The sequence below is a fragment of the Gracilinanus agilis genome, chromosome 5, assembly GCF_016433145.1.
Source record: "Gracilinanus agilis isolate LMUSP501 chromosome 5, AgileGrace, whole genome shotgun sequence".
NCBI classification, from domain to species: Eukaryota; Metazoa; Chordata; class Mammalia; order Didelphimorphia; family Didelphidae; genus Gracilinanus; species Gracilinanus agilis.
In genome coordinates this window covers 222739102-222752837 of record NC_058134.1, presented here as the reverse complement: position 1 = coordinate 222752837, position 13736 = coordinate 222739102, and the positions used below count along the sequence as shown (strand labels likewise).

The following is a 13736-nucleotide window of genomic DNA, read 5'->3' as shown; positions in this document are numbered from 1 at the left end:
GAGAGAGAGAGAGAGAGAGAGAGAGAGAGAGAGAGAGAGAGAGAGAGAGAGAGAGAGAGAGAGAGAGAGAGAGAGGAAGGAAGGAAGGAAGGAAGGGAAAGAAAGAAAAGCTCTTTGAGGGCATGGACTGGTTTTGAATTTTTTTCTTATTCCTAGCACAGTGCCTGGCACGTAATAAGCTCTAGGGACTGGTTTTGTTTTTCTTTTGTATCCCCAGTACTTTGCATAGTGCCTGGCATATAGTAAGCACTTCGTAAATACTTACTGATCTGATGATTGTAATTCTTTGGCATTTTGGACCAGGTCCAAGCTTCAGCTCAAAATCAAATCTCCTTGTGATTGTTTTTGTCTTCCCTTCCCATTCTCCACTGTTCCCCTCATCACCCCTGCAGGTGTGCCGTGGACTCTGCATACTTGGTTGGAGTCTTTGAGGGTCTCTTTCCAGCAGCACCGGAGGCCATTGATCCAGTGTTTATTAAAGGAGTTTAAATCTATCCAAGAAGAGGAGTACACAGAGGAACTCATTACCCAAGGCCTGCCACTGATGTTTGAGATCCTAAAGGCAAGCAAGGTATGAATGGAAGGGGGCTGAGCTTCCTGTTGGGCCTATATATCCAAAGAGAGAAAACATGGTGGGCACACAGCTCCCCCAATGCTGCTGTATACCTGGTAGGGCAATGGCCTGCTTGGTAGGGTTCCTGCTTCTCAGGTAACAACTGCGCCTGGGTGATTTGATCATGGATCATCTATAAAATGAGGAGGTTGGATTCAAAAGCCTCTATATTTCTTTCTAGTTCTAAATCTATGATCCTTTGTAGCCTGGTGCAGATTAAACCATTACTCATGGATATGTCCACAGACCTCAGTTTTCTCATCTGTAAAATTAGAAGGTTGGATTCAGTAGCCTTGAAAGTCCCTTCCAACCCCAAATCTATGATCCCATGATCATGTTGCTTACTTCAGTGCCTGGTACATAGTAGATACCTAGTAAATGCTTCTTGACTGGACTTAATTTGACATCATATGGCCTTATTTGGCTGTTGTTACCTGTGTGACTTTGAGTAAACTGTGTCTCCTCTCTGGGCCTCAGTTCCCCTATCTATCAAATGAGTGGATTGGAAGAGATGACTAGATCAAGTCAACAAACATTTATTAATCACTTTCTGTGTGGTAGGCACTTCTCATATTCTCATAGGATTGGAGATTTAAAGCCAAAAGTCATCTTAAACACCTCTAAACTCCTTTCCAATTCCAAACCCACACTATCTCACCTGAAGAACAGTGCAAGGATTCCTTCCACATCACAGGGTTAGGGGCATGGCAGCCTACACTTGGGAAAATCTGAGTAAAATGTTTTTGGTCCTCTCTTCATACCAGAGAAGTTGGAATTCTCTCTTTTTCTTTAATGGAGTGAGTGTTTACAGTACCCGATTGTAAAATTTGGGTTAAGTATTTGGTCATGTGTAGGTCATTGTTCACATTTCTAGCTTTTATGTATCATCTGCTGGCTTTCCCATTCTTTTCACAAACTTTAACTTTTTACTTATTTTAACTTTAAAAAATAAATTATGCATATTTGTGGAATTAAAAGATAAAATACCAATTTTACCAATATACAGTACTCTATATTTTATGTATTTCTGAATTTCTAAACCTTTTCTTTGTTGTCTGCTGGCCTTTGTGTATCACCTTCAGCTTCCTCAAAACTCCCCCAAATGCCCATTTAATTTCTTATGCTGACCCATGATAAATTGAAACCACAATGAGGAAAGTAACGATGTGGAAGGGATTCCTGTATTCTGGTAATCCCAGGTGACCCTTCCTTCCTCTCAAGTATTTCTGTGTATGTGAATAGGCCCGTATACCAGAGTCCTGGTACATACGTGTGCATCCAGCATTTTCCACATGCAGATGGAACACCAGGGACAGCAAGGCCGTTTGTCAATAATGCTAACAGAGTGCTGTGGCCCCAACAGCTTGGCTGGTTAGAACATGATTCCACAGTTCTTCTGCCCTTCCAGTTGAGTCAGCTTGCTGAGCCCTCAGGAGGATCGGGTACAATCATTGTCAGAGCCTGCCTGGCTGTCACAGTCCTGCCCTTTTCTCAACTCCTCTCTAGGGACTGAGCCTGGCTTCTGAAGCTACCATTTTGGTCACTCTGACACATCTGTGCCTGAACCCACCTCTCAAAGGAGAATGTTGGCTTCTTGCCCAGGCATGGACAAAAGTGCTTGTTTGTGGTTCTCCTTTGATGAATTCCAGGTGGCTACAAGAAGGTCTTGGTCCAGAACTGACAAAATCCATTTGGGAGTACACGGTCTGAACCTCTAACCTGTCTCTCCCTCCTCTTGGAGTTCATCTCCTTCACAATTATTAACTGGTGCTAATTACATACTGACCTCTTACCTACAGAGGCAATTCACTTCAAGCTGAAACAGAATTAGGTAGAGATGCAACTCATTTCAGCTCAGTAAACATTTATCAAGCTGCCTCTCTTTGCTAGGGCCTACCAAAACAAGGAGAAAAAATATGAAGCAGTCCTTGTCCTCAAGTAGCTTATGTTTTATTGAGGGGAGAGTGACAACAGAATGAGCAATGCCAGAAGGCCTGGATTAGCATAATTACAAAAACAGGAACACTGAGAGGGGGGACCAAAAGGAATTAGACTAATGGAAGACTTTAGTAGGAGAGAGAATGCTAGGCTGGGAACCAGGCAAACTGGGCTCTTGCTGCAAGTTCTACCACTACCCTCAACAAGTCCTGTAATCTCTCTGAGTCTCAGTTTCCCCATCTTTAGAATGAGGGGTTGGAATGGCATGCTTACCCTAATCTCTTCCAACTCCTGGCATCCTATCAGTCAATCAGTGAGCATTTCTTTTTATTTATTTATTTATCTGTTTATTTTGTTTTAAGATATTTTTCCATGTTTATATGGTTCATTTTCTCTCTCTCCCTGCCCAGAGCTGACAAGCAATTCCTCTGGGTTGTACAAATGTTATCACTTGATACTCATTTCCATAGTATTGATTTTTGTTATAGAGCAATCCTTGAAAGAATCAGCAAGCATTTCTTAAAGCTCCTACTGTGTGTCAGTCACCGGAGACACAGAGATAAAAATGAAACAGTCCCTGCCCTCAAGGCACTTACATTCTATCTATAGAAACAACATATACCCAAATGATTACATGGCAAATATATGCAAAATAAATACAAGTGAGAGGTAGTGTGGTGTGGTGGCCAGAGAGCTGCCATCCACATCAAGAAAATCTGAGTTCTAGCCCTGACTCTGACATATACTGCCTATTTGACCCTGAGCAAATCACTTAACCTTTTGGTGCCCCAGGCAGTTCTTTAAGACTATAATCTGGGGAGCAGGTACAGATCTGCATTGTTAGAGGGACTTTACTCACTATACCAAAGAAATGGCAGGTCTGGGCCCCCAAAATACATGGTAATTCTCTAGGGGAGACACTGGCACTCGGGAAGGGGAAGAGGAGAGCAGGAAAGGTCTTGTATAGGAGGCTTGCTCTCCTCTGAACACTCACTGGGGAGACCAGTGAACAGAAATGATGAGTCAACTTGTTAAGCATTTATTAAGTCCCAGGTACTGTCCAAGGTGCTGGTGATGCAATTGAAAAATGCCACAATCCTTGCCCTTAAGAGGCTTGCATTCTAACAGTGGGTGTGTTCAAATGTCTAAAAAGTGGTCTATAGTTGAGTGAAGAGAGTCAGTGGAGGCTGGAGGGGAAGTTTTGGTGGGGGCACTATGGCACTGTGGTATACAGGAAGAAGGAAGTGAAGGAGAAGATAGAATGGAATAACCTGAATATTACCTAATGATCAAAAATTACCTGTTCTTTAGGATGAAGAATTACCTATTCTTTAGGATTAAGGTGGTGCTCCGGATTGACTACCAGGCCTAGAGTCAGGAAGACATCTTCCTAAATAAATCTGGCCTCAGACATTCACTAGCTGTGTGTCCCTGGGCAAGTCACTTAACCCTATTGGCTTCAATTTCCTCATCTATAAAATGAGCTGGAGAAGGAAATGGCACACCACTCCAGGATCTTTGCCAAGAAAAACCCAAATGGCCTCACAGAGACTTAGGCATGACTGAAAATGACTGCACAACTGTATTTTATGATATGGATTTCAGTGACTAGCCTCCCCCCCTTCTAATGATCATAGGATGTAAAAGACATGGATTTAGAGAAGAAACTTCAGAGGCCATCTGCCCCAATGCTCTCACTTTATAGATTTTCTACTTGGGCCCAAGCGATTAAGTGACCCAAGGTCACATAGATTATAGGTCTCAGAGCTGGAATTCAACTCCAGGTCCTCTGCTTTTTCCATCACCACACCATATTGTGAAATGACTGTGCTCTCCAAAGATCACTAGCTTCTGCGAGTGCCTCACTACCATATTTTAGGCATTAAAGGAGCTGAACTTGTGGTTATTGGTGTCTTATTCATAGAGAGCCTTGTTAATATGCCAAGAGCAATCATTTGCTGTTATTTAATGGGGAATCCTTATTTGCTAAAACCCAAGAGATAAAGCAATAAAGGGAGATATGTTTAGGAAGTAAACTCGATTTTCTCTGCTATGACCCACAAAACACTACTTTCTAATGGATATTAAATAAACAGAAGGAGAGAGTGTGACTTATGAGAATATCAGGTCCCCAGTAATCAGACTTCTTTTCCCAGAGACCTCTTTGCAACCAGGCATACTAAAATAGAACATGGGTAGCTCAAGAAAGGCAGTCTCTGTCCCACTGGGATAAGAAAGAAGTTTGAATGCCAAGTTCAGTTCCCTTCAGAAGACTCAGTAATATTCCTAAGGGGAAAGAGGTCCCCCTGCCCATAGCTGGGAATTCATTTTCCTTAATGCTGGGGGAGGGGGAAACAACACTCAAATTATGAAAGATGCCAGCTTAGACCAGACCCTTGGAATCCTCTAGCTCTGTGAATTCTTGTTTCTCTCTCTTAGAATGAAGTGATCAGTCAACAGTTATGTGTCATCTTCACTCATTGTTATGGACCTTATCCCATCCCTAAGCTGGTGGAAATTAAGCGGAAGCAGACTTCCCGTTTAGGTAAGTTACTAACCAGGGCTGCATCACAGCTTGGAAACAGAAAAGAGGGAAATCAGATAGAGGGAAGTGTAGAGAAACCCGCCTGTCCAGTTCTCTAGGCACATCCTTATATCTGGGGGCAATTGAGGCTGAGTTGGCCAATCCTTTTCATGCTCATTTTCATGAATGTAAAGAAAAGGTAAACTGAGAAACATTGATATGGAAATAAAAGAGACCTTGGTGATGATCTCATCTAGAAAATGAACGTCTCAGATTTGATGGCTGCTGATGTCCCCGCCTTGCTCTTGATCTAGATAGAGTACCAAACTTGGAGTTAGGAAAAGCTAAGTTCAGATCCAGTCTCAAACATCTATCAGCTGTCCAGTCCAAGGCAAAAACACTGAACTTGTCTGCCTCAGTTTCCTGATCTGTGTCATGAGAATAATAGTAGTCCCTTCCTTGGTTGTTTGTGAGGATCAAATAAGATAATATTCATAAAGTGCTTTGAACACCTTTAAATTCTGTATAAATTCTAGCTGCTAGTGGCTGTGTTAGAGCTATGATCCTATGGGAAATGAACAGGAGGCTGAGTGACATTCTCAGAAGAGGACAATGGAAGAGATGTTTATCTTTCAAATCTCAAAATCAACTGAGCTCTGACTCTTGGTGAAGATTCAAAGGAGATGTGGCATGTCTGCCCCCTGGTAGAGAATAAACCATTCCAGGTTTCATAGGAAAGAATCCACGTCAGTGGCTTGGATTTACCTTGGCCTGAGTTCTGTTTCTTATCCCAGACAGCAATCTGTGGCTTTAAAGACCAATCCCATAAGCTCTGTTTTTCTCATCAGCTATGATATGTGCTCAGTAATTCAAGAAGTAAGTCTTTCTCCTATTCTGGACTAAAGCCTCTCCTCCGTTCCTCTTCTTTCTTTCCAGACCCTCATTTTCTCAACAATAAAGAGATGTCTGATGTTACCTTTCTCGTGGAAGGAAGGCCATTTTATGCCCACAAAGTGTTGTTATTTACTGCATCACCCAGGTAAGTTCTCATTTTCAACTAGGTACTCAGTCCTGGTTATTGCTGAGACTGGGGCTGTAAGCATTCATATTTCTAGAAAGTAAAAGGGGACAGGGTTGGGGGGAGTTTCATGAACTGGTTCACTTTGCAAGGGAGGGGTTTGAGGGCCCATGCTCATGAGGTCAGTCTCCAAAATGTCAGGGGGAAGAGAGCTGGCATGCCTCCCACCTTTGGGCAAGGAGGTGCTAAGCTATATGTAGCATGAGACATACATTGTTGGATATAGCCAGTGTATAGATTGATTTTGCTTAACTGTATATCCTTATTAAAAGAAAAACCTCTATGACCTGATGGGGAGGGAGGGAAGTGTCATCATTGGGATCACTCCTTATCACTAAGTATCAGCAATGTAAGGAGGCAAACATTTTTTAAATATTTTAGGGAAGGAAGGACAGGACAGAAAATGGAGGCAGAAGGAAGGAAGGAGGGAGAGAGGGAGGGAGAGAGAGAGAAAGGGAGAAAGGGAGGGAGAAAGAGAGAGAGAAAGACAGAGAGAGGACAGGAGGAAAAGAAGAGAGGGAAGAAAACAAAGAAAAGAAGAAGGAAGAAGGCAAAGCGAAGGAAAGAAAGGAAGAGATAGATAGATAGATAGATAGATAGATAGATAGATAGATAGATAGATAGATAGATAGATAGATAGATAGACAGACAGACAGACAGACAGATAGATAGATAGATAGACAGACAGATAGATAGATTTCCCACTAATTCAAACCATACATGCAATGATCCAGGGCAATCCCAAGGGACTTATGAGAAAGAACACTTTCCACATCAAGAGAATGAACTGTGAGAGCAGAAACACAGAAGAAAAACATATGATTTATCACTTGTTTATATGGGTATATGATTTGGGGGTTTTGTTTCAAAAGGTTACTCTATTACAAATATGAATAATATGGAAATAGGTATTAAGTGATAACATTTATATAACCCAGTGGAATTGCTTGTCAGCTCTGGGTGGGGGAAGGGAAGAGCAGAGGGAGAGAAAATGAATCATGGAAACATGGAAAAATATTTTTAAAAAGAAAAAACCACATACCATGGAATTAATCCAAATATTAGTGAAGTTTTCTGAATATTAACATTTTCTCCTGATTCCTGGAATATAATCCATGGGCAGATTGAAGGACAGATGAGTGAAGAGTGCAGTAGAGACCAAGAGACAGACAGAAAGAGAAGAGAATCAATTTGTAGTTAGAGGACCTGGTTTCAAATAGTACCTCTTCTACTACTGTGTGATATCTTTGTCCCAAAACTTCTCTGGACCTCAGTTTACTCATCTTTTTTAATTGTTTACCAATAAGACCCATAGAGTCAAAATTATTTCTTCTAGGTCATCCTGATGTTAGTTATAAGAATTGGTATTTAACCTCCAAAGTCTGTTCTAGCTCTAAATTTTCATTGCTGAATTAGCCTTATCCATCATAAACATACTAAACTCAGATTTAAATCAATTTTCCTTTATTATCCTTAAATCAGAGCAAAAGTCGGGTGGATGGCACCTCTGTCTAAGATTAGCCCTTCTCCTTGTTCTCACTCTGAAGATCTGACAGGAGATGTATTTGAAAATTCAGAACTTGACTAGGTCCTAAACAGACCAAGTCATCATGGGAGAACAGAGAAGATGTGACAACCCTGTGGCACTACAGAAACACTCTGATAGAACACCAGGATACTACAGAATATCAGAGTAGGAAGGGAATTCAGAGGCCATTGAGTCTAACCCTTTCCCATCATTTTATAGTTGAGTAAACTGAGGCACGAAGTTGTCTGGGTGACTTGCCCTACTTACTATTGTAATAGGTGATCTCTACGGGTAACTATACAGGTAATAAGATGTCAGAGATGGAATTTAAACCCAGGTCATCTACACAAGAGTCAGTACTCCTTTGTCCTACTTATCTCCAAAGGTGACAGAAGTCATTACCACCCAAAGCAATTCATTCCACTTTGTAAACCCTTTATTCATTAGGAATTCTTCCCTTAGTCACAATCTATTACTTCTGGCAAGCAGAATAACAGTAAGTAGCAAGCTGTAGAAACAAGAACACTGGATTTGAAGTCAAAAGAATATGAATTAGGACCTTAAACAAGTAACATGACCCTCTATAGATTTCCTGATCTGTAAAATGAGAGTTGGATTCAAAGGTTTTTCCTGTCCCTAAATCCCATGATCCATGTTGGATCTTGAGAACTAGGGAAAGTAAGTTTTAAGCCACGTTCTGAAAGAGCTAATGAAAAAAGGAGCAAGGGATGCCTAGAGATTCAGAAGCCATCTTGTCCACTTCCTTCATTTTACAAATGAGGAAATGGAGGCATGAGGAGGCAAAATGATTTATCATAAATTTAGAGCTGGAAGAGACCTCAGAGGTCTTCTAATCCAACGCCATTATTTTCCAGATAAGGAAACTGAGATATAGAAAGATTAAACGATTTATTCAATTTTCAGTCATTTTTCAGTTGTATTTGGTTCTTGTGGCCCCATTTGGGTTTTTCTTCAGAGAGATCCTAGAGTGGCTTACTATTTGCTTCTCCAGGTCATGTTACAGATGAGGAGACAAATTGAGGCAAACAGAGTGAAGTGACTTGCCTAGGGTCACACATCTAGGAAGTATCTGAGACCAGAATTGAACTCAGGAAGTTCCTGACTCCAGACCCCAGCACTCTGTCCACAGCATCACCTAGCTGCCTTTGCTTTATCTAATATCCCACAGATCATATATATCAGACTTGGAAATGTTTATGGTAGTTAATTGAAAGACTTCAAGCAAAACAAGATCTCCACTCATTCATGAATATCAGAGACTGGAATTTTATTCAGTTAACGGTTGAACTAATGGCCTCCAAGGCCCTTTCCAGCTCACAAATTCTTTGAATTTGTTTTCACACATTATTTCCCTTGAAATACTTGAAGAGAAGCATGATATCCTTCCTTAAGCCTTCTGCTTTCTAAGCAAAACATCCCTAGTTCTTTCAACTAATTCCATGGAAGCTCTCTAGTCCTCGGTGCAGTGTGTTCATTTGTTTCTAAATCTGACTTGGAGAAGCCAACTCGAATGACTGAAGGCCATTCTCCATTTCATGCCATTCATGGGCATTATCCACCCTAGGTGATCCCCCAAAAGTAGATTTAAGCCTAAAAATTCCTTTTTGGGGGGACACTGTATGAGGGGCACAAATGAGCCACAATAGAAAGAGAATGACTCATGCATATCTATTATGGATCAAAAATCTCATCAGAAGAGGAATTCCAAGTTGGAGACTACTGCCCCTTCCACACCAATCTATAACTTTGTATATGAATCCTAGGGAGTTGCCTGAAGCCCAGAAAGGTCTCACGGAGAGTGGGAATCCAAAGTGAGATTTGAACCCAGACACCCTGATGGCAAGCAACACCCTCTGTCCGTTCTGGTATAATACCTCTGTATTTCCACATATTGGCATGGTAAAGAACTGGGGTTGTTCCATTTAGTCAGTGATCAGAAGCAGCCAGGTTTTTGACTGGTCAAGCTTTTCATTCATTTTTTTCTCACTCTCTTTTCTCCCTTGTTTAGGTTCAAGGCACTCCTGTCCACCAAGCCAACAAACGATAGCACATGCATTGAGATCAATTATGTGAAATACCCCATCTTCCAGGTAACCTCATCATCCCTGGCCCCAGGCACTTCCAAGCATGCCCAGTGCAAATGCAGTTGCCTCCTAGTTATCTACCTATGGATTATCTACTCAGTGAATGAGCTGCAGCCATATTTTTACCAGGAGGCTAGGGGTTCAACCAGCTGCTCTGACTCCTTGCAGACCCTCCCCGGACTTCCATCTGGGAGAAGCCTAGGGAATGCATATTGATTTGAACATTAACCATGCATAATGTAATGAAGGAAAGTAAGTCTGCTTTCTTGAAAAAAGTAGAATCCATCATTCAGTGAAAGAGCGTGATGTAGTGGAAAAAAATGCTGACTTTGGTATCAGAACACCTGGGTTCAAATACCACTTCTGTCACTCATTAGCTGTGTGACCCTAAATCAATCACTTGTCCCTTCTGAGTCTGAGTTTCCTGATCTGTAAAATAAAGAAACTAGACTCCATGGCCCTCGAAGATCCCTTTCAGCTTTAAATCTAGGAACATTGATTGATCTCTTACTGGGTACAAAGCCCTAGGTTTTAAGCACTAGATTTGGAGAGAGAAGAACCAACTTCAAAGCCCATCTCTGCTGCTTCCTAGCTTTATGATTGTGGGAGAATCATTTGCCCTCTTTGGGACTCAGCATCCTCATCTATAAAATGAAAGGGTTAGACTCCACGGCCTCTAAAGTCCCTTCCAGCTCTAAATCTGTGATCTTATGCTCATTCTGGCCTCAGTTTTCTCAGTTTCCTTCTGTTTTCCTTCCCTTCCTCAGTTTCCTACCTCCAACTAGCTTGCATTTTATTTTATTGTTTTTAAACCCTCACCTTCCATCTTAGAATCAATATTCTAGTATTGGTTCCAAGGCAGAAGAGCAGTAAGGGCTAGGCAATGGGGATTAAGTGACTTGCCAGATTTGAACTCAGGACCTCCCACCTCTAAGCCTGACTCACTGAGCCACCTAGCTGCCCCCTGCTTACATTTTATTGACAATATTAAAGATGTTATCTTCCAGATGTTGTTACAGATAAGAAAACTGATTCTCGAGACAGTCAGTCAGCATTTGTGCTAAGCTCTGGGAATACACTGTGCAAAGAAAGGCAAAAAACAAAACAAAAACATGGCCCCTCTCCTGGAGAAGCTCAAATTCTAACTTGGGAGACAAATGCAAACAGCTTTGTACGTGAAATATATAGACAGTGTAAATGGGAAGTCGTTTCAGGGCGGAGGGGCACTGAAGTAGGCATGGGGGGCAATGAGCAAGGCCTCCAGCTGAAGGTAGGGTTTGGAAGGAAGCCAGGAGGCCGAGATGAGGAGGGGGAGAAATTGGTGCAAGAATCAAATGAAATAACAAACCTCAAAAGCTCTGAAAACCTTCACGGGCTCTCTCGCTGCTAGCTGCTATTATTATTAGCTTCACTCCAACTCCTGTCCTCTAAAAGCCACGTGGCCCAGAGGAAAGACCTTCTTGCCCATCGGCGGTCACAGAAGGCCTTGTTAGGGAGAACCTGACCCCCTCTGCATGCCTCTCATGTACTCACTAACCCTGAAACTCTCTGCGAGCCTCGGAATGCCTGAGACTACAGCATTAAGCGTGGGGCTAATCGGGGAAGTTCATTGTCATATGAATTCAATGAGCTGCCCCAGATTAATCATTGGGAGTATAATGGCTTTTGACTGGGCCTAGGGTTCCCTGCCACATTAGCCTGAAGTTATAAAGAGTAAGGATGAGTTAGTGGGGGCCCTGGAGATTTTCCTGACCCACCCTTCCCCCACAAAAGGAGGGATCTGTGATTTGTGACTCAAAATAGCCTGAGTGGAGCTGAAGCCAGCCCTGGAGGAGGGTCCCAGGTGTCCTATTTATTTCACTTTCACACTGATGGGAGAATTTTAGTAAATGAAACTCTGCTTCTTTGTCCCTGGGATGTTTCAGCAGCACGTGAAGTTGGAGGGACGAGGCAGGGTACCCAAAGCCTAGCCGAGCTGGTACCTGGGGCCCAGACTGAACACGAGTTTGAATCCCAGCCCCGGTTAGGTGGGAGGCTGCCAAGAATGGCCCCCAGAATGGGGGTTCTATACTCATAGCCATTCTTTTGGTTTTATTCAGTCCCCCTTTCTGGAAGCCCTAGAGATGGCAGGTCAGTTAAAATTCCTTCTCCTCTCCGATCCAAAGTCAGCTGTGCAGGAAATGGCTGGCTTTGCTGTGTTCCAGGAGAGTGGGCATCTGGGATAGTGACCCCAGGACTGCCGGACTGCCAGATTGCCAAGACGGATTTTAGAGGCCCTCAATACAGCTCCCTTTTTTGACAGTTGAGGAAACTGAGACTCAACCCTCTCATTTACCAGATGAGGAAAATAAGGCCCAGAAATTAGAAGGCAACTTGTGATGAGGATATGCATGGTAAGAAGCTATGGCTTCAAATCCAGATCCTTGGACTCCAGGTCTGCTCTTTCATTAACTCATTCATTCCCTCAATAGGCATCCTTGGTTAAGCACCTACCACGATCAAGGAAGGGCACCCTCCCCACTCTCAGGATGGCTCTGGCTTCAACACCAAATGCCTGGCATTAAGGCCGCTCTCACTGATAATCAACCCACCAATCAAACAAATATTTATTAATTATTTATTATAATATATAAATGTCTATAGATACAAAGGGGCAGCTAGGCAGCAAAGCAGATAGAGGTCCGGGCTTGGAGTCCAATTCAACATCATACACTTACTAGCTGTGTGTCCCTGGGCAAGTCACTTAACTCTAGTTGCCTCAGTTTCCTCATCTGTAAAACAAGCTGGAGAAGGACATGGCAAACCACTCCAGTATCTCTGCTGAGAAAACCCCAAATGGGGTCACCAAGAGTCAGACACAACTGGAGCTACTTAAACAATCCCTGCTTTCACTGAGCTTCCATCGTGATAGGAAAGATGACAAGTATGCGTCTAAATGTATACGGCATGAATTAAAAATATATACAAATATATATATTTTATACATATATATATTATACATATATATTTGTATATTATATATAAGGCAGTTGAGGGGGTGGGTACTAGCAGCTGGGGAAAGCAGGAAAGGTTTCATGCAGAGCAGTAATGCTAGCTAGCATTTCCTATGTGTCAGGCACTGTGCTAAGTACTTTACCAATATTATCTCATTTGTTCCTCAAAGCAGCCATGTGAGTTAGGTGCTATTATTAGCCCCATTTTACAAATGAGGAAACTGAGGCTGACAGAGGTCAAGTGACTTGCCCAGGGCCACCCTTAGTAAGTGTCTAAAACTAAATTTGAACTCAGATCTTCCTGACTCCAAATCCAGCACTCTATCCCCCTGTACCACTCGGCTGCCTTTATCAGAAGATCACGCCTCAGTGCCCTCTTAAGGAGGGGGACTTTGGGGGCAGAGGTAAGGAGGAAGTGCCTTTCAGATATGGGCCACAGCCAGGACAGAAGTTGGGAAACCAAGCAGAGAGTGTCACGAGTGAGCACCAAAGAGAAGGCCATCAGCCGGATTGCAGAGTGCAGGAATGGGAGTAATTTCCAGTGAGGACAGAAAGATGAGTGGGGCCAGATTTTGGAGAGCTTTAAAAGCTAAACAGAAATTTCTATTTTATTATTTATTGCCAACACCATAGAAAGCTACTACTTGACTGATTCACACGTTCAGAGCAACACATAAGGAAAATTGCTTTGGCAACAGTGTGCAGGATGGAATGGAGCGGGGCCAGTCTTGAGGCAGGGAAACTAATTAGGAGGGTCTCTGGGGAAACACGGGCTTGAACTCAAGTGGCAACTGTGTGAAAGGAGACCAGGGAGCGGATGGAGGGATGATATTGAGGCTGTGGACCTGAGAGGCTAGAAGGACAGAAGAAGAGAAAGAGGGAGAGAAAGAGGGAGAGAGAGAGGGAGGGAGGGAGGGAGGGAGAGAGAGAGAGAGAGAGAGAGAGAGAGAGAGAGAG

General features: G+C 42.7%; 1 protein-coding gene across 1 annotated transcript in view; it reads left to right on the top strand.

Annotated features, from left to right (window-relative positions):
* Nucleotides 1–13736, top strand: part of BTBD11 (BTB domain containing 11) — a 334485-nt gene that overhangs the window by 307726 nt on the left and 13023 nt on the right. The window contains exons 11-15 of the mRNA XM_044679134.1: nucleotides 393–571; nucleotides 4991–5096; nucleotides 6012–6114; nucleotides 9711–9858; nucleotides 13192–13194. Coding sequence (XP_044535069.1) covers nucleotides 393–571; nucleotides 4991–5096; nucleotides 6012–6114; nucleotides 9711–9858; nucleotides 13192–13194 — 539 coding nt within the window. The remainder of the gene's footprint in view (nucleotides 1–392; nucleotides 572–4990; nucleotides 5097–6011; nucleotides 6115–9710; nucleotides 9859–13191; nucleotides 13195–13736) is intronic.